Source organism: Rhinolophus ferrumequinum, chromosome 19 (assembly GCF_004115265.2).
Source record: "Rhinolophus ferrumequinum isolate MPI-CBG mRhiFer1 chromosome 19, mRhiFer1_v1.p, whole genome shotgun sequence".
Lineage (NCBI taxonomy): Eukaryota > Metazoa > Chordata > Mammalia > Chiroptera > Rhinolophidae > Rhinolophus > Rhinolophus ferrumequinum.
The window spans coordinates 37,915,328-37,936,987 of NC_046302.1; the positions used below are offsets into that span (position 1 = coordinate 37,915,328).

The window sequence follows — 21,660 nt, forward strand, 5'->3', positions numbered from 1 at the left end:
ACACTATGACTCCCCTCCTAGTTAGCTAATTGGCTATAAGTCACAAAGCAGGTGTTTTCAGAGGGCGGAAGACAAGCAATGCTTAATGTCCTCACTTCTAAGCACTTTTCAGTTGTATAGAACCCTGAAGGAAAAGCACATGCACATCACAGCCTCAGGAAAGGTTAGAAGAGCCCTGGTAAAACCTGTTTTGTTTCATAAGTGACAGCAAATGTCACAAACACCAGACCAGGAAGGGTAGGAGAGAGGTCGTTCCAGTTCCTTTATGCCTTCCTGCATCCCTGCCACCTCTCCGATCACCCCCAGAAAAATACACTACGGTCAGAAATACGCAACAGGATCAATTCTTTAAAACAGTTTTTAATTAAAGAATAAATGTGTATTGCAGGCAAATTAGAACATGTGGGCAAACAAAAAGAAAAACAATTACCTGTTTGGGATTATATCTTTTTGGACCTTTCCTTTGCTCATATATGCATATAGCATCATACCCCAAGATAGGCCCATTTGGGTTAAAAGAATTGTACTTTATGAGGAGTTTCATTTAGCATTGCTATTTGTGGCTTCAGAATCATTCCTAAGCATTAGTGAAGACTGATACTGACTTGGGGCATGTGGAATGCCAAATGCCCTGGAATGCCAAAGAGTAAGAGTCATCTTTGTATCCATGGTTGGCTTAGTTGTTCTGTTCTAGGAATCCTTGTGGTTTGCTAGTTCAGAACACTAATAACCTAGTGCAGGATTATCATGTGATGCCTTTGTATGTTTTGTGACTATAGTAGCATTTGCCTTATTTTTATTGACTTCCTTTTACTTGACTTTTCCTCTTTTGGAAATGAAGGAGTAAGGATGAGGTGTATGTCATTTGTGAGTATTGCTTTACATGTAGATGAGCAATAGCCATGAAGGAACTTAATGAGAGCAAGACAAAAGAGTGGTAGAATAACTAACGAAGGGAAAATACCCTCAGTCAGATACGGAGACCACCGGAGTGGTCTCCAGTCTCCTTTCAGCAGTGGGATCCAGAGAAGACATCCTGCAAGAACACCACATCCACCAGTGAGTGTGCCCGCCTGCTACGAGACATCACGTTCAGTGGTGTTATAAAGAGGAGTCAAAGACTTCAAAAATACAATCACCAATCTAAATGCAACTTGATAACATGAAAAATTAAAGGCTCTTACCACTGATGTTACTGGTAGATCAAACTGTAGTTATCAACCAAAGAATAATCTGGGTCATCTGCAAAGGGCAGGACACAGAGCAACATGAAGGCAACATTCTCCCATGGGCTAAGGTCTTTCAACTCAAGGCATTCCTCTCAAAGATCCTAGGGATGTCCCTTTTGTAAGAAGGAACTGTACCCGGCAACAAAACCTACAAGTGGTAGTCATAACTGGAACTCAGAGAATATTCTGGAAATCACTCTGGTGATTTCTTTGCCCTTTTTTATCCATGCCCAGAGAGCCCCACCCACAGTAAAGTCATCTTCGAAACATGGACAAAAATAAGTCCCACATTATCAAGCGGCAATTGTAAGGCAACAAGAAAAAAAGATCATTTAAATCCTTATATTGTTCAAAGATATAATTTCAGCCACTAAATTGTTTTTCAGTCACTAATTTGTTGCTAAGCTGCTAAATGCAGCATTAGCTGTTTCTTCCCTCCTTCCCTTGATAGGTATATCTTTCTTTTATTCAAATAATAGATATTTGCTTAGCACCTACTATGTGCTCAGTACTGATGAAATGTGTACTGAGTACTGAGGAATTGTGAGTGATAAGGAAAAAACCAAGTGCCTGCCCTCAAGAATCTCATAATTATCCAAGGAATTAAAAAAAAGAAAAATGCTAAAATGTGTGTTTCTCCCAGAGGTATCGGAGTTCAGAGAAAAAAGAGACCAGTTATTAGTGAAAGATCCAATTATGGGCCATGTACAAAACATATAATATTAAGTTATATGGTTCTAGACATCTGTGCCTCCTATAAATTATATTTCTGTGCAATCCAAAGGAAACCATATCTCAGTTCTGCTGAGATATGGCCCAAGTTGAAATAATCTCTTAAGTAACACTGCCTTATAAGAAGTTTGTTTTGGTACTCCAGGAAATAAATTCTCTTGGATAAGCTATCAAATAGACCACCAATTACCAAATTGCACTCTGTGACCCACAGGATTATAGTAAGATTCTAATATAGACTTGTTCTCTCGGGAATTTGATTCTATTTATTCCTGTCTTTCCCTTTATTTCAAAATTCTAGCTACTCAACCTTAAAGAAAACCTGACATAAGCATTTCCAAAGGTCTTTCTTGGTGACCTACCTGGTAAACCTTTAGGAACTGGGAGAGGTCCCCTCCTGTAAGAAATGAACACCAAAGTCTTTCAGAGACGTTCTGGTTTTTCCTAAGTTTCTACTTCACACACCAAACATATTACACTCTAATCAGGTCTGGTTTCTGCTTTGGAGAGGTCAAAACAAAATTCAGATGAAGAGAAAAGTCTGCAGCACCGACCTTCTGGAAGCTAAGTTGCAGACATTCTGTGGAGCTGAGGAGCGGGATGGACAGTGGTCAGCGGCCCAGGGCCCTCACCCCGCGGCCCAGACTGGCAGAATGAACACCTTAGCTGTGTGGCCAGGGTGCCCTGAGTTCCTTGTTCAGCAGCCTCTTCACATGTAAAATGGGAAATACAAGCAGCTCCTACCTTACTGTGAGGATTAAAGGAGCTAATGTGGACTGTTTTGAACAGTGCCTGGCATTCTTAAATATTGGTGGGGATCATGCAGTCCCCTCCATGATCTTTTTCAAAACCGCTTCAAGATGACTGTATATGAAACAAAAGTTTCTCTTCTCTCAGGATCCTTTATATCAAGGGCAGCAAACGCCTCTGTGAATGATTCAGGCTTTGCTGGCCACATACCATTTCTGTCACAAGTCTACTCTAGTGCGAAAGCAGCCACAGATAAGTGTGGTCAGGTGCCAAGAAAACTTTACATAGAAACACTGAACTTTGAATTTTATGTCATTTTCACATGTCACAAAATAGTATCCTTTCCATTTGTTATTCAACCATTAAAAAATGTAAAAACTATTCTTAACCCGCAGGCCCTACCAAAACAGGCAGGTCAAATTTGACTCATGGGGCGGGACAGAATTTGCTGACTCCTGCTCTGTACAGGCTGTAAGAAAGGTATAGGATTCATGCATGAAGAAAAATAATCACAGCCAAGTATGATATTGTCCTCGAACTATGGCTAGTAAAATTCATTTCACATTTATCCTAAAAATGCTTTTTCCAAAACTCTAGCAACCTCACTAAGCAAATGCAGTGGTAGACATGATCCACTTCTAATGTCTTATGACACTAATGATAAAAAAAAGTTTATTAAAAATATTTTTTTCATGTGAAAGGAAGCTGGTCATTACCTTGCCAAGTTAGTCCCTGTAGCCTTTCCAGGTGGGGCTGCATTCTTCTGGGGGCAGTAGAAATTCTCATACATGATGGGTGCTACAGAAATCATCAAGAAACAATACATGAGGAGGCAGGTGTCTTCCTTTCTCAATGGCATGAGACAAGAAAGACTAATAAAATTGCTTAAATAAACCCCCAAGCCCACTGTTCTATTCACCTGGTGGAGTCTGTCCAGTTTTTCGTTGATTCACAAAGTACTCAATGTCCTTCTCAATGCTGCACATTTCTAAACTCTTACGGACTTGTTCATACATCTAACAAAAAGAAGATATATCAAGGTAGAGGGATGTCCATCAAAATTGTGATATGGCTTACCGTGTTTCCCCGAAAATAAGACCAAGCCCGACCATCAGCTCTAATGTGACTTTTGGAGCAAAAATTAATATAAGACCCAGTATTATATTATATTATATTATATTATATTATATTATATTATATTATATTATATTATTACATTATTTAAGACCCAGTCTTATATTATATAAGACCCGGTCTCATATTATATTAAAATAAGACCGGGTCTTATATTAAGTTTTGCTCCAAAAGACGCATTAGAGCTGATGGTCCAGTTAGGTCTTATTTTCAGCGAAACATGGTATTAAAACAGGAGGCTTGATGAATGGCTGACTCATTTCCAAATTTTGTTTTGAAAAGATTTCTTTTTAAATACTGATTGAACAAAGAATATAGATAACACGTCCCATGACACAAGAACAATGCCACCCACAAATGCAAAGATACTTATTTAACTTGGAGCAAAGTTCTTCCATTCAGTGCTACAGGTCTTCTGAGTATTTAATTGCTCTTCTAAAGCAAATGTCTCATCTAAGTGAGGGTGGCTATTTCTTAGCAACGAAGGTTGTGATAACTTGATTCTGGTCCCTCTGAGATCTGAGAAGCCCATAAGGATTGCTGTGCACAAGTTAAACTTGGATAATGGTCCTGGAAATGCCATTAAAGTAAATCCTGAGCCCTGGCGCGACCATTAGCCTGGGCACAGGTCTGCTAGTATTTGGTGCTGACCTGGAGTGACCCTCTGGGACTCACATTCACGCTGTGACACCTCTGTCTTTCACAATTTAAACTGCATTTGGGTCTCCCTTCTCCGCTCTCCTGCCCTAACTCTGAATTTCTATAAGAGAAAATCATGGCAACAAAGTGGACCAAGAGTCAGTCAGGTTAGATGTTTATCTGGATCCTTCTATCAACTCACAGTGTGGCCCTGGGCAAGTCACTGTACCTCTCTGTGCCTCAGATGAGGGGGCTGAATTAATAAATGTCTACAGTTCTTTCCACTCTAATGAATCCTGCATGGATGTCTCTGACTTACGTCATCGCTTGTGACACATTGTTTCGACAGCTGATTCACGTGTAACCACAAGGCATTCCGAAAGAAGTTTATTCGTGCATATTCTTGAGCCTCAAACACCTGCAGAAACACAACTACATGTACATACATATACAGAGAAAACGGCCATTTGTCTAGACTGGCTATGACTTAAGAAACAGTGTCAACCCTCAATTATTGTCAATCCTCAATTATTGTCCCATTTAGGGTACTACCCCCAGCACTGAGAGAATTCATAAACTCTCATAGCAGGCAAAGAATGCAAATGAATTCTAATATAGTATTAACACAAACTGGATTGATTATAATTCTGAAGGTAAGAGGCTATGATGAACCCAGACACCCATGTATTGGATGTAACCTGAATTCCAGCTCACATTTCCAGCTGCTTAAGATGCGTCTCCACCTGGGCAGCCTTCCGGAGCCTCAGATTGAAAATTTGCCCCCTACACACATACCAACGAATGAATTCAATTGGCATGACGGTCATATTTGTTGATGCTAGTTGAAGAGTACATGGGGGTCCTTGCACTTGTCTTCTGTTTTTGTGTATGTTTGAAATTTTCCTTAATAAAAAAGTTGTTGTTTTTTTTAAAGTCACTGCCAGAACAATACTTTTTGAAATATAAACAAATATCAACTTTTGGAAAACCAAGCTATTCTATAAAATAGATACTATACTATTCAACAGTGAATGGTACATATTAATGTATTTTTAAAATATTGAATACAACACTATTACATTTTAGAACTTTTTAGAATATAAAACTTCAAACATATACAAGAGTAGACAGAAGAGTATAATGTACCTCTCACCAGTATAAACATTTATCAACTCACAACCAAATCTGTTTTACCGACATCCCTACCAACTCACCTACTTCCTGGAGTATTTTGAAACAAAGACATTATTTCACCTGTAAATATTTTACTATTTATATAGAATTATATTTTAGTATTTATATATTTATTTATAGTATATAAACACTAAAATTTACATTATTTTTATTATAGAATATTTCGCATAGAATCATGAGAGCAATAAATTCCATGTACCAACAACCTAGCTTTGTCAAAAATTGTGGCCATATTTGTTTCAGCTTCTGTTAAAGCCCCTGTGTGCTTTTCCCAATCTGCATCACTTTCCTCCTTTCCATAGATAACCACTATCCTAAGTTTTATCATTCTCATGCAGGTTTTTATAATACCGTGTTTCCCCGAAAATAAAACCTAGCCGGACAATCAGCTCTAATGCGTCTTTTGGAGCAAAAATTAATATAAGACACAGTTTTATTTTAATATAATATAAGACTGGGTATAATATAATATAATGTAATATAATACCTGGTCTTATTTTAATATAAGACCGGATCTTTATAATAATATAATGTAATATAATATAATAATATAATATAATATAATACCAGGTCTTATAGTAATTTTTGCTCCAAAAGATACATTAGAGCTAATGGTCCAGCTAGGTCTTATTTTCGGGGAAACACAGTATGTACATATCCATTAGATGTATACCGTATTGCTTTGCATGTTCTTAAACCTAATAAAAATGGCTTTATTCCAGGCTTTTCCATGAGAATGTAAAGTTAAGGAAGTAAAGCAGAAAAGAGGGTTTTATGTAGAAGGGGGAGAGTGAACCACAGTATCAGATAGTAAAGACCAGTCAAATAAGAGTAGAAACTGCCGAGGCCTGATGGACCTCACACCAACAGGATCACTGGGTCCTCGCAGAGAGCCGCTGCAGGGACGCAAACCCAAGACACAGCAGGCCGGGACAGGCAGGAGCAATGAGGATGTGGAGACAGCTCCTTCAAGAAGCCTGGCCAGGAAGAGAGCAGACGGGAAGCAACAGACTGCTGCGGGTAGGTTTTAAAGCCAGGAATGAGCTGAGTTTGTGTAAATAATAGAAGTTCACATGAAAGGGAGCTATGCACAAGCCAGCTGGATGGGATCCCGTCCCCAGCGAGAAGATCTCAATAGGGTGGGAACAGCCCTTTTTCTACTATAACAGGAGAAAAGGTGAGGAGTGGAGTGTGTAGATCAGTGGTTCTCATGCTTGAATTCGCAGCAGAGGCGCCTGGAGGGTTTATTAAGACAGGTTACTGGGCCCACTCGCAGAGTTTCAGATTCGATAGGTCTGGAGTTGGTTTGAGACTCTGAATCTCTAAGAGGTTCCCAGGCAATGCTGATGCTACACAGTTCCTGGGACCTCACTTTGAGAACCAGTGGTAAGAAAACGTGTAGGCAGAGTGACCGAAACTTCAGAAAATTTCCAGCTTATGTCTTATTTTCTCTGGGAAATTATAAGTGAGGTCATGAGCTGAATACGAATGGAGGCAATGATGAAAACAGGTGTGAGAAGGGTAAAAAATTCTAAAGCCTGCTCACCTTCTCTCTGATTTTCCTTATCACATACTAAGTACCTGTGAGGTTCTCAAAAGGTTAACCATTAATTAATTAATGATTCATTAACCATTAATTTAACCATTAATTGATTCATTTGTTTCGTGCTTGCTAGCCAAACATTAGCAGAAGGCCTTGAAAAGAGTTGGAAAGCATGGTCAGAGTGGGGAGGAGGCAGAAGATGAGATTTGGGGGAAAACATTCCAGTTCCTGCCATCCTACATTTAAATTCCTGATTTCTAATCTGCCCTCAAGCAATTCTGTCAGAACTGAAGGGTATCATAAACGGGGCAAAGCATCTCTACAAAAGTAGACTCGACAATTTCCAGGAGGCAGACCCACCCCCTCCTGAGCAGTTTCCGGTTCGGTTACCTCGCAGGCCTTGATGTGCTCGCTCTGCCACTCTTCTCGGATCTTATCCAGCGTATTGATGTGCTGTATGTAAGCCTTGTCTGCAATGGAGGGGAGGGGCCTGGCTTCAGAAACCCGACAGGAGAGCAGCTCGCAGACCCACCCTCAGGCTCACGCCGCTGGGCTGGCGGTGAGCTCACCGGGCTCCACGGGGCTCTGAACGTTGGAAGGCCGCAATTACATCTCTCACCCTTATAAGGTCTTGGTGAAATAAGCACTGAACCAAGCAATTAGCAAGAAATGATCCAAGAAAGAAGAGAAAGCATACAAGGAACCTCAACCAGAGTTTATCTAATTCGGCCTCAAAAGCTTCCACCCCTTTCCGTCTTCAGGAAAATTATCCAACGAAGGAGGGATGCAGAGAAGAGAACTACCTTGAGCCCTAAAGAGGCACCAAGTTACTTTAGTTTGGGGCTTAGAGACTTCTTAAGTAACCACCGTCAAGACAGGCGTATTTCCTAGAGGATGCTCTGCGGATTAGAAATCTTTGTATACACCTGGTTTGGATCTTATATTTTGATGATGAGAAGGCCTCGCCACTTGGCTGTTTCTTTCACAGCAGAGAAGAGTTATCAGGGCTGCAAGTGGCTTTTAAGGCAGATGTTCCAATAAATCAGAGTCAGCATCCACCCGATTGATTACATAGCAGCTGTCACATGACCCCCACCACCACTAGGCAATTACATGGAAGGCAGCCAGACTAAGCAGGCAGTGGCCAGAAACTGCTGCCTCCTGTGCTTCCCCCCAGTTTCCCTTCCCTCCCTCCCTCTTTTCCTCCCTTTCTCCCTGATTTCTCCCTTCTGATAGCTTGTTAATCCTGCTGTCTATCCAGCTATTCTTTACTGGAAGTTCTATGAAACGACCTTTCTCAGACAGATTTAGGATAATGTAAACCTCACCACAATCCTCCCCTATCCCTGGGAGCAGCCCGCTCACCCGAGTCTTCTGCTGCTGTCTTGGAAGTTGCCAGTTTCACAAAAAGCTGTGGGGAGAAAACAGAACAAGAGATCAGGAATGCTGGGCCAGGATTCTCTGGGCAGAAGAGACCTAAAAGCAATTACTATGAAGAGACAAGGGCTAGTCCCAGACTTCCCTATGTTTCACTCATGAGCAAATCATTCAACTTGCTCTCTAATCTTATTGCCATAGGAAAGTATCCATCAAGCAGCTTACCCTATGTATTTCTAAAGACATACCCCTGCCCTCTGGTTGCCGGCAATCTTATAGATTTTATAGAATTAAATTTCTAACATACCCAAGCAGGAGGCAGACTGGCTACAAAGAATACATAATTTGACTTTTCAAGGGGAAAAAAAAAATCAGAACCCCTCCCCCACTTCTTATCACCCCTCTCCCTCCCCTATGGCCTCCTTTCTCTAGCTCTTCCAGAACCCCAAAATTGTGACAAGGGTTTCTCTGGTTCAGAAGATCCTAATAGCCTAACGGAAGACATTGCCGGGAGCTTAGGGTGCAGATCCATTTATAATTAAGATTATTAATTGGCTTTAGCTCGATGTAGCAAATCTCAGATTTTTCAGGCAGTCAGCCCTCCCAGGTACCTTTTCTTGTTGCTTTGAGTTTACCACGTTGGCACTTCGGTGGACAGCCTGCTCTGCATCATCTTTGTCTCGGCATTTCTGCTCATAGTTCTTCTTTGCCTTAGTGGTTATGAGCCAAAAGAGGACCACAATAGGTGAGCATAACATAACCCTGAAAAACAGCCACCCTAGCCTGCCAAGCCCAGCCAAAAACAGGGCACCCTGAATAGGGCTGTGATCACCCCTAGAATGTGACCACTCAGAGGGCAGATGCTCTTTCTTATCTATCTTTGGAAGGTCTGTCTAGCCCTTTTCCAAATTATGTATGTAGTGGCAACCTGATCAAGGGAATAATGACTCCTATTTGGTAAACAAAGTATATAAGCTTTAAAAACTGCCTAGAACAAAAGATGGAATTCAGATGGGTAAAATCAAAATATATGTGTAATATAAAATATGTAAGCCAACACTTTTACACCATTCATAACCTTCAAAACTTAGATGCAATCACTTGGTCATGGTACTTATAATTATGCTTCAATATTCTAATGTGCCTCACATACCATGTGGCAATGGTATCGACCCCATCATTTCTGTTGTTTAAAGATGGTCATGTTCCTTTTTTAGTTAAAATATTCTCTTTTAGCTACTTTAAAAATAGGTCAGAGTCTATCCTGTACTACCATTACTAGCAGCGGTAGGGAAACAATTGACACACTATAGGTAGTGAATCAAATAATTTTCTATAGTTTCAAATAGTTCAAATTTTCAAATAGTTTCAACTATTGAAGCAAACATTTAATTTGCTTAAACAAAGCAGAGCTATGAGTCAGTTAGCTAATAAGTAAAAACGGTGACCAAAAGAAAGTGCTTCACTAAGAATGAAGACTCTCTTGCAGAAATGCCTGGTGCTCGTCAAATATTTCACATGCTGCACTACATTTCTCAGCCTCCCCTGTAGTTCAGATAGGGTTAACCTTTCAGTAAACAATCTTATAATTCTCACTGTATGCTACACACACACAGAAATAAAAGTTTGCAATTTTTTTTCCCCTTCTTCGGCCTCCCCCCGCCCCCTACTCCAGTTCAAGCTGTTGTTTCGTCAGTCTAGTTGTGCAGGACACAGCTCCCTGGCCCATGTTGGTATTAGGAGCCTTGCGCTCCCCCTGGCTGAGGCAGTCAGTTGCCCGTAAGCTACCGGCCACTCACATTGGCCACTGGCCACTCCTGGCAGCACAGGGCAGCCCACGCCGACCTCAGGCTGCTCACGGCAGCCCACTTCCAGGGAGAGCTGTTGTTCACAGTCTTAGCTGTAGAGGGCGCAGCTCACTGGCCCATGTGGGAATCGAACCGGTGACCTTGGCATTCGTTAGGAGCACAGTGCTCCAACCACCTAAGCCAGCAGACAGGCCCAGTAATTTTTCATTATTACAAGCATATAAGATAGTCATGCCACAATTCTTTTCTTTTGAAACAATATTTTATAGATATTTGTCTGAATCAAACATGTTCTCTGTAGCTGAACACTTTTAAGGGTTGTAAATACACACACACGCCATAATTTTCTTAACCAACTCTATGGTGGACATTTATTTTGGTTCCCATTTTTTATAACGAAAATACTCTGATTTTATTTTGGGTAGCGTAAATTTATCTATACGTGTCAAATTCCTAGCAGTGTAATTATTTGGTAAAAGAATATGTACACGTCAGACTTCCTTCCAAAATGGCTGTGCCAATTTATACTCCTTACAAAAGTATCTGTTTCCTCACACTCTCACCAATACCAAATATGGCAATATTTTTAAACTTTTCTAATACTAGAGGTGAGAATGTTAGAATAGTGTTATTTTATTTTATTTGTATTTATTTCATTACTATTAAGGTGGATGTCCTTTCTACATCTTGTCTTTTACCTACTTTTTTGTTGGAGCATTCTCTATTTTAATTAGTTTTTAAGAGCTCAGTCTATACTAGAAACACTAACTGGCTGTAAGTTATATAAGTTACAAATATTTTCCCCCATTTGTCATATGTCTTGAAACCATGTGTAAGCTGATGTTTTTCTTTTGCTCTAAAGAAGTCTTAAATGTTAACGTTGTCAGTGATCAAGCTTTCTCTATCCTGCATTATTTTTCAATATAACATATTAAGCATTTTTCCTCTGTTGCTACATAGTCCTCATAATCATATTTTAAAGGTTACAAAATGTATTTAATCTTTCTCCATTATTTGGTCACTAAATCATTTATATTTTTCATTACAAATAGTGTACAAGTTCATGCTTTTATTTCTCTTATTTTGAATGATTTCCTACAGATAGAGCCTTGGATTCTTAGCATAAGATTAATGGGATATAATCTTATTTATGGTTCTAAACACATATGGCAAAATACTTCTTTGAAAGGTTAAGTGGGCTTCTGGGAAGAGGGAGCAAATGTACTTTTACCTCTTCCTTCATACAAGTATAGTTAAAAACCCTGGACGTTATGTATAAAACAAACATAAGAATACGGAAAGATGGAGAGAAGAAGGCAGACTGACAAGTGACCTTGGTCTCAGAAGAGTGACCTAAAAATTAGCTCCTTGGGTATTCTTTTTGCCTCAGATATCACAGACTGAGGGCCAAAGAAGCAAGCAACCAAGAAAGGCTAATGGGCACAGACCAAAAAAAAAACAACAAAAACTAGCTCTCTCTGCCCAAAACACCAGAAAAAGGGCAGCCTAGCAAGACAGAAACCTTTAGAAAATAACCATTCTATTTCCGCTAAACACCACACATCCAGCGAAGGCCATCTAGGGAGTCTAGATCTCCACCTTCACCAAGCTGTAAGAAGGTGCCCAGATGGTATCAGAGAAGGACAAAGAGGAAACTGGGACTTCCATTTGCACCAGGAAGTAACAAAGCCCCACACACAGTGCCAGTGGAAATCATGTGGGAAACATGGACTTCTACCCCTACCTGGCAATAATGAGGCACACCCCCTCCCTGCTGGAGTGGTGTCAGCGGACGTCTAGCACATTAACTACCTCCCAGTAGTAACAAAGCCACACATACCCTGTGGCATCAGCAGAGGCCAAGGGTGGAACCTGGACTTTTTCCCCCTAAAAAGTTTAAATAAGAGGGTTTAAATAAGATCCAGAGTCTTGTGACATAATACCGAAATGTCCAAAATCAATCAAATATCATCTATCATACCATGAACCAGGAAGATCTCAAAGTAGATGAAAAACTCAGTAGGTGCCAACATCAAGATAACAGATATGTTAGAAATACCTGACAGATTTTAAACCAGTCATCATAAAAATATTCAATGAGCAATTATAAACACACTTGAAAAAAATGAAAAAAAAAAACAGTGTCTTGTCAAATAAATAGAAAAGGTCAGAAATGAAATAGAATATATAAAGAACCAAATGAAAATTTTAGAACTGAAAAACATAACTGAAATAAAAAAAACTCAATGGATGGGCTTAAGAAGAAAATGGAAGAGATAGAAGAAAGAACTGGTGAACTGGAAGATAGAACAATATAAATTACCTAATCTGAACAACAAAGAGAAAATAGGTGGGAAAAAAGCAAACAGAGCCACAGGAACCTTTGACACCAAAAAAAAAGATCTAACACTCACATCCTTGGAATCCTAGGAGAGGAGGTTGGGCTGAAAAAGTACTCAAAGAAGTAATTTCCAAAATTTCTTTTCAAATTTGGCAAAAGATAGATTAAAAAGCTGATTCAAACTCCAAACAAGATAAACTCGACAAATCCATAACAAGACCCATACGTGGTGAGCTTTTGAAAACTAAAAACAAAGGAAAAAAAATCAATTTGAATGACGGCAGATTTCTTATCAGAAACTATGGAGGGTCATGAGGAAGTGGCACATCATTTTTCAAATACTGAAAGAACTGTCAACATACAATTCTATATCTAGTGAAAATATCCTTTAAGAATGAAGGGGAAATCAAGACATTCTTAGATGAAGAAAAACTAAGAGTATTTGTCACTAGCAGCCCTAACCTGAAGAACATCTAAAGGAAGTTATCTAAAAAAAAAGGAAATTATAAAAGAAGAAACCTTGGAACATTAGAAGGAAAAACAACAGAAAGCAAAAAATGGTAAACACAATAGTCTTTTTCCTCTTAAGTTTTCTAAATTATTTATGACAGTTGAAGCAAAATTGTAATGCTTATATAGCTCTAAATGAGGAAGATTAAATAGTTAAGAAAATTATATTTCAATAAGGCTTTCTCTTTAATTGAGAGAAAACTTGCCCCAGATTGTTCAAAACATAAAAGGTCTGGGAAGTGAAGTGAAACTAATAAAAATAAGTTAAAAAAAAAAAGTAGAGTACATTATCCATATTGAAAAAAAAGGTCTGGGAACAATCATATATCAACCAACACTATTTCTGCATTACACTAATAGCATCCCTATTTATCAACTGCTTTTGAGGTGATCTACATCAGAAAAAAAAAATGACACAGAAAAGACTGTGAATTGCCATCAACATTGGTGACATTTTCTTGTTTTGACCAGGTTACCAAATATGTCATAATCAGAATATCATGATTACACTTCTGTACAAAGATGGAGTCATAGATGTTCCAATAATTCCTCTTCACTGTATCCAGAGTTAACAGATTCCTGAAAAGGTAGGGTGAGATCCCTAGCAAACTGCCTTAGTTCGGTCTTGTTAAGAATTTTTTTTTTTATAAATTACTTAAAGGAAAGAAGGCTTTTACAACTAGCAGTTATCTTCAAAGAGGAAGGGGTCACTCAATAAAATGGGTGAAGAAATCAAGATTCAGAATACTCTCAGGAGGAAAGCTCAAATCCCACAAGATAAATGGTATCATACGGTATATACGCGTATAATTTTGTGTCTTGGCCTGAAATATTTAAATTGGCTTGCTATACTTTTCCAGGTTACCAGATAAATAACATCATTGTATTTCCACTATCTAGTTTCATCCTCAATATTTCCAAGGCCTTGAAAAGAAGAAAAGTCAAACCACTAAAAAAAAAATCACTGCACTAATAAATAACATTGTTGAAATGTTATCTAAGGACGAATATACTCATACAGCACAGGATTTCAGAAAAAGGCAATAAAGTGAAACTCACATCCATGGTTTTCTTGAATTGTAAGCTCTTTTGTTTATGGACAGCATCCATTACAAGCTCTGTCTGTGAAGAGAGCACAGGTGCTATTAATAATAAAAACAGAAATTATTGTTAATACCAGCTTATCTTGAGGGCTAAGTGTTCCAGATGGATTGTCTCATTTAGTCCTCAGACAACCCAGAAGATAGGTGAACTGTTTATTATACCAATTTCACAAGTGAGGAAACTGCAGTAAAGAGAAGCTGAACAATTGCTCAAAGTTTTATGGCTAGTTAATGGTGGGGTCCACCTTTGAACTTGGGCAGCCACTATTGAGAATTATTGATCAACTTGGAACAGTCTCTTCAGCATATCTGTTATCAATGAACTTTGGTTTCAAAAAGGGATTTTTAAACTTTTGTTAAAGTGCCATTTAGATTTTAAAGTGGGTCTTTATTCTGTAAATTTAGGTCAACACAGTTAAATTAGGGACTTACAAATATTCACTCCTGTAGCATCCATCAATGGTACACCCTTAAACAGCAAGGAGCCCAGGCAGTATGAAGGGAATAAATGTTTGTAGGACAGCTAAAATTAGAAGCTGTTTTCCTACTCTTTACTCCATCTAATCCAGGAGATGTAAGCTACTCTGTCAAGTTCATTCGGGAGTAATTTATTTGTTGTGGCTGTGACATTAATACATTTATTAGTCAAGGTAATAGAACTAATAATAAAAATGTACCTCTCAGACATAAAAATCCTCGTTTCCATTTATCAAGCATTATTATGTACTAAGCAGTTGTCATCCATCACAACTGTGAGTATTTTCTTGACAGTAAACTGAGGTGGATTAATTTACCAAAGTTAACACTCAGCAATTAGTAGAGTTGGGATCTGAGCCCAGGAACCCGATTTTGATCACCCTTGTTCCTAATCATTACCCTAAACTACCACAATCCTCATTGTAGCTCTATAAAAGCAAATGGGTACATAAAAGGCCACGAGATGCAATAATTCAAAATAAGCCAGGACATTACATTGCTCTTGTGCAAAATGATATAATGCAAAATAATAATATTGAAGATGAAATTCAAATGTGGCTTCTCTTTTGGAAAATTAACTTTCTGTCTATTACTATAACACACAAATATAGATTTCCAAAATATCTGGATAGGATATTTGGAATGGTCTCACTTTGAAGATGAACTTTGTGGAATACGTGAAATTCCCTTGGGGAGCCCCAAAGGGCCCTCAGAGAACTGAGGAGTCATCTTCCAGCCCAGGTGAAAGTGAGGGACCAGGAAGTAGCCATGCACCTACTAATGTGAAGACACCATTGACCTAGAGAACAGACAGGGCTCCAACACCCTTGCCATCGCAGACAGGGAGCTATGTGGTGCACATGAGCCCACGTGCCTCTGCCAGTCGAAGGAGCTGGGTTTATTTATTTAACAATGGTTCTTGATTTTCCCAGGCTCCCTGTAGCAGATCGGTTAGCAATGTTGGTCTAGTCCATGGTCCTTTCTAGTCCAAACAGACACACTGCCAGTCTTCCAGTTTGGGAGCTGCTATTATTTTATAGTTTCCGGCCCAAGCCAGACCTACTTATCCCTGAGTTCTACGTAATACCTGCTTCAAACACTTCTCTGAGGGCTACAAAGTTCTACTATGAGCCAACCCTTTCCACTTCATGTCATTCCTCTCTCTGGCATCTGTAGACTTCCTGGCATCTGTAGGTGGGCAGGATCCTAGAGAACAGCAGTGCTACTCTCTAACCTGACAGGCGTGACCCCTGGGTCCCAAGAGGTGATGGTTATAGCCTCTGCTCAAGGCCACTCAGCGACACCAAGTCCTGCTCTGCCTGCTACACCACCTCGATTTAAGTCTCCTCATGTCCATGTTCACTTATAGGGTGACCCCACTCATGGTGGCCCCAGTAAGTCAAGGGTTCTCTTTCAGGTGTCCTTGGGGAAATCCTTCTTTTAGGACTCAGACTTTCTGCTCAGACCAAATCCAATGAAAATTTGATTGTTTTGTTATTGACATCTCACAGTAATGCAAAACACAATCATCTCTGCTATAGGGTGGGGAGAAGAGAAAAGGGGAAAAGGAAGAAGAAATTTATAAATGACCAAAATGACCCTGCAATAAATTACTGAAATAGCTGCTTAGTGGTCTGTCTACCCACACTCAGACTTTATTCTGAAAACTAGAAGCATTGCTCTGTAACAAAGCAGGTGCCTCTACACGGGCAGGACAAAATTCTGCCCTGATCATCCCAATCTTAGCTGAGACGGTAAAACCATATGGGCATCAGAAGAGAGAGAAACTGACCCTGTGCTGTCCCTGTCAGACTTAGGCCTGGGCTGGGGAAGAAAGACGTCAAGCCTCCTGGGAATGGCTCCACAGACTCTCCCTCCCTGCCACCCCCAGCAGTGACAGCCTCTTCTCTCACAGCCCTCACCTCCACTGCCTTTCACCTTAGCTTCAAGGTCACTTCCTCCAGGAGACCTCCTTAGACCCATAGATTAGGTTAGGTGTCCCCACTGTATGTTCAGGTGGCACCTTAACCTCCCCTACCATTTAAGACTCATCATTTGTCATGATCGCCGTGTCATGTCCGTCTCTCTTGCTATGCTCTCTACTCAGTGAGGGAAGAATGCCCACGTCCCTATTGTTCACCACCCTCAGATAATGTTCGTTGTATAAGAGAGTACACCATAAACTTCTGTCTGACCAGCCCTTCTACCCGCATCTCCCTGCCCCCGTTTACTAAAAGAAACCAACTTGAGAGCTTTCCTTAATAAATGGAAGTGGCTTCATTTCCAAGAAGTGAAAGACCAAGAAAGGCATGCAGGGTTTGACCACTGAAAATGAGAAGTTAGCATTGACACATTTTCCTCCAAAGTTTGAATTTTTTTTTTTAAGAAAAAAGTATGTACATACGGAAGTGGTACAATTCAGAGTTCATTGTGACACAGGTAATTACAAATATATTAATAAACTTCACAAAAGCCAAGAAGGCATTTTCCTGCTGTTGAGAGCACAGTATGTAGGGTGGATAGATGACAGTGGTGGGTTGAGCACAGGCTGCTCTATTGCTTAACAGAACTCAGAACACCTTTTTCTAGCTATGAAAATGTGCTCTTTGTAACTTGTAGGGAAGGGAAGTTTGTGCAGCCTTGCAACATTAAAACTCTCTCTGAAATGACTAGGGCTACTCAGGTCGCTTGAAAACGTGAGGAAATGACCTTCCTCTCCTCTTAGTGGAAATTGTGTATGCATAGATCCCGGTTGTCTAAGGCATTTTGTTTCAAAAATTGTGATTCCTCTAAAGAGTTGGGCAGGGCTGGCACAGTCAGCCAAAAATACTTTGACCATCCAATGAGTGGGTGTAATAGACATATTATTTCTGCTCTGAAAAATACTTTGGGCCAGATGGACCCCTTAGACCTAGCACATGAAGCTTGAATTTATGTGAAAGCGATTGACTGGTATTCCTTAAATGTTAGTTTCCACTCTTCCATCCTAGTAAGAGGCACAGCTATAAGAGCTTTTTATGAAATGACAACAGAGGTCAGGATCTTAAGATGCTGCCACTCACTCCAAATGCCAAGTGGCCACCAAGAGCTGGAAGAACCACAGGAAAAGTTGCACTTGGTAGCCAACATTTATTGAGACTTTCCCTGCGTTGAGCATTGGCCTGGCTACCAAGACCAAGGCTACATTAAAGTATGGGTAGCATCAACCTTAACAGCTGGCTGTTTATTGGCTACACACACTAAAAACAATGACCTTGCGACAATAAAAAGTCAGAAAGAAGAAAGGTTTCCAAAAAGTCCATGCAGAGCTGTCTGTGGAGACCTGAGTGGAAATCTCTGGATGCCAGATAGGGAAGAGCTTGTCCCCCATGTGAAACTGAGTTCCAACCGGGGAGACAAAATAAAACAAAAACTCTGGGAGGGTCCTACTTGGCTGCCAGGCCACCCTGAATATATAAGTCTTTTAGGAACAAAATAGCAGGGAGTCAGAATAGTGGCTGGTCTCGTCAAAGTAACACTTGATCCTTCTAACTTACCAAATGTTCGCCAGTTTTATTAACTTGCTCACTCCCATCTCCTTCCACATAGCTGGCCAGAATAAATCCCATCAGTGAAAAAAGAACCTATGCACATCTGCTTAGAGCACAAAAAGAACTTGGTTTCTCAAGGCCTCATTTTCCCTATTTGTAAAATAGGGAGGTTGGAGTATATTATGGTTTCGAAAGAGAATGTGAGCCTCCTCCACTTCTTACCCGTCCCTTCGTGCCTTGGCCAGAAGGCATGTGGTCTGGGAGCCCACCAGCTTGGATGTGCTAGATTCTATGGAAGAAAGAGGGATTCCCCTTTCAGTCAGTTTCAATAGTGGCAGCAGATATGAAAAGAAGAGGAAAGCAGACTGGACCCCTGAATCCTGCCAGAATTAAAATAGAACTTGCCTGGGGTGTAAGTGGGCACAGAGGCATAACGGTCTAGACTGAGTCCCCTGATAAATGGTTCCTACATGGTTCCCTGATAAATGATCTCATAAGTTCAAAGAAGCATGGTTGCACGAAGGCGGGAGCAGAGACAAGGAGTTTAATGAAAAAGCAAGCCTGGAGTTTTCTGCCAGAAGAAAAGCAACATCTTAACACATATGCAAACCCAACCTTTTTCCGTTGTAGCTTTTGCTTTTCCCTGAATTCTTCTATCTTCCTGGCCTCTTCTCTTAGAGTCTGTGCAAGCTGAATATGACATTGTGCCACATTGTCTACTTCTGCAAAAAGAATTTAAAAAGAAACAATAAACAAGAGCTACATATCTGAATTCAAATACATAAAACTGTACAAAATTTAAATATATATATAAAATATGGAGCAAATGGTTAAATTAACTGACTGCATTTGGTCATCAACATTTTTTGAGACTGTCCGTGTGCTCTGGCTACTAAGATCCAAGGCTAGCAAATCTATAGCTTACCCTCCTACCACTAATTGTTACTAACCTAGTGTATGCTCAGGGTCAGCAAGAAGCTCATGGAGTTTACATGCTAAGAGACATTAGTAAACGCACTACAATTGAAAATTTGATCTTATTTCTTATTAGATGGCCTCTAAAGATCTCTCACATCTCATATGCCTGAACATTTTTAAGAAAGTCATACCCCAAAATTTTGGCTACCAATAGTTATCTCTGGATAGAAAGATTATTATTGATTTTTTCCCCTTAGTTTCTAAGACGTTTGCAATGAGTATGGCTTACCTCTATAATAGAAAAACTAAAAATTTTATCTTATTTGTTCTGAGAAAATAAATTGAAGTACGGCATTAAAGCTAGAAAGATTAATAGATTTGATGTAAGAAAAATTTTAAGCTTGTGTGTATCAAGATAATCTGAACAAGGTTAGAAGATACATGACAAATTGAAAAATATTTGCAATTTATATAACAAAGAGTAAATAGCTATATTAAAAGAGTTTCCACAAAGCAAATCTATCTATCTATCTATCTATCTATCTATCTATCTATCTATCTATATAAAACAATATTAAAAAGTTGGTTAAAGAACATGAAATTTTAAAAAGATTGCTAAATGGCCAATAGGGATTTGAAAATATATTCAGCCTTAAAACTATTGAAAAATGCAAAACTTTAAAACTCAGAAATAGATAATTTTTTACCTTTCAGTTTGGCAAAATTTTAAAGTATGAAAATTTGTGGTATTAGCGAGCCTGTGGGAAAACAGCACTGTTCATGGGGGGGAAATCCATATAACCTTTCTGGAAGAAACTTGGCATTTTATAGCAAACAGTTTAAATCTAAAAGAATGGAGGTAGATCCATATGATCTGAAATGGAAAGATGTCTATGCTACATTTTTAAATGAAAAATCAAATTGTAGAGAGACATGTATAATCTCATTTATATAAAAACTCACTCTGTCTGTACGTGTGTGTATGTCTGCAGAGAGAGAGAGAGAGAGAGAGAGAGAGAGAGAGAGAGAGAGAGAGAGACTGAGAATTGTGAACGCATAGAAAAAGGTCTGGAAAGATATATACCAAATTGCTAGCATGATTAGAAATTGACATTTTTCATTTTAAAGACAATTTAAAAACATATGCCCCACTGGATAGATTCTGAAACATTGCCATGGTATAATCGTATACATTTATATGAATAGATACACACACGTGTATGTGTGTGTTGTGTAAAAACATTGGAGGCATATTCACCAATAACTGCTCAGCAGTAAGAAGTGAAAATTCAGATATGTGCTATCTTCTTCATAGTTAGTTGTCTCACTCAAATTTTTAATACAAATATTTATTATTTTAATAAAAAAACGAAACCACTTGTTGGGAAAAAAGAAAACAAGTAACGGAAAATAGGTATGCTTAGGAGACCCAGCCTATGCTGAAGTCCCACTGGGCCACCATGGTTGGCCTTGCAGTGCACAAAAGAAATATAAAAAGATACTGTGCATATACCTTGAGAAGTGTATTCATTGATGAGTTAAAGAGGGAAGAGGACACCTTCAATGGAAAAGTTAAGATGAATATTTATTTAGCTAACCTTTACAAAGGTCTAGAACCACTCAATTGGCTACAGAAACACTTTAAGCACATGTGCATACTATGCCTTGGTAAAATCCTTATTTTGGAAGCAGCAAGTATTCTGAAGAATCGAAAATCCTAAAGGCAGTTTCTCAGTAACAGGCCTGGGGAATATTAGAACTGGACAGGATCCCCTGAAGACCAAAGTGCCAGGATCTCACCCTAGACTTCAAGTGTGAGAACTATTGCTCTAAGGAAGTCGAATGCACGTCCTGATACGCAGGATGTGGAGGCTTCTCCGGCTCATTTCAACTCTGCAGAGCTATTTTTCACCTTAGGAATGGCTTTAACTTTTTTTCACCCAATATGAGATTGGGTCAAATTAAAACCCACCTTCAGTGACAGACACAGAGCTTAACAAGGACAGAATATACATTTTTAGAGTCACTTACGCTGCTTGAAGACGTCAAGGGCCCGCTTCAGGGTACTAAAACACAAGCACATGTATAATTTCAGTTCTGGAAACTGGCTGTACAATCTTCTTACAATGCCATTGCATGCTTCTCTCTGCTCACATCTTAACGTGGAGCCTATGGACTTATCTTTGCCCATGAGCTTGAGAAGACAGCAAAAGACCAAGACTTCTCCAGTCCAGTCTCCTCTTTCTTACTCTCTCATCCAAAATGTGTGGCACAAGTATCATACATTTTTCTCTCTGTCCATCTGGGTAGATGCCAACATTCTTCGTGCTTCATTTCCCCAGTGGTAATACAGGACTTATAGTCCCTTTCTCATA

General features: G+C 39.4%; 1 protein-coding gene across 1 annotated transcript in view; it reads right to left on the reverse strand.

Moving 5' to 3' along the window:
* Positions 1 to 1,184: 1,184 nt before the first annotated feature.
* The window catches only part of PSTPIP2 (proline-serine-threonine phosphatase interacting protein 2), a 75,738-nt gene continuing 55,262 nt past the window's right edge, over positions 1,185 to 21,660 (reverse strand). Inside the window, exons 4-14 of the mRNA XM_033087851.1 lie at positions 21,317 to 21,351; positions 18,983 to 19,089; positions 14,317 to 14,379; positions 9,210 to 9,308; positions 8,587 to 8,632; positions 7,612 to 7,691; positions 4,804 to 4,902; positions 3,631 to 3,727; positions 3,428 to 3,509; positions 2,324 to 2,358; positions 1,185 to 1,242 (exon numbers count right to left, since the gene is read on the reverse strand). Of these exons, the coding sequence (XP_032943742.1) occupies positions 1,193 to 1,242; positions 2,324 to 2,358; positions 3,428 to 3,509; positions 3,631 to 3,727; positions 4,804 to 4,902; positions 7,612 to 7,691; positions 8,587 to 8,632; positions 9,210 to 9,308; positions 14,317 to 14,379; positions 18,983 to 19,089; positions 21,317 to 21,351 (793 nt within the window). The 3' untranslated portion in view covers positions 1,185 to 1,192. The remainder of the gene's footprint in view (positions 1,243 to 2,323; positions 2,359 to 3,427; positions 3,510 to 3,630; positions 3,728 to 4,803; positions 4,903 to 7,611; positions 7,692 to 8,586; positions 8,633 to 9,209; positions 9,309 to 14,316; positions 14,380 to 18,982; positions 19,090 to 21,316; positions 21,352 to 21,660) is intronic.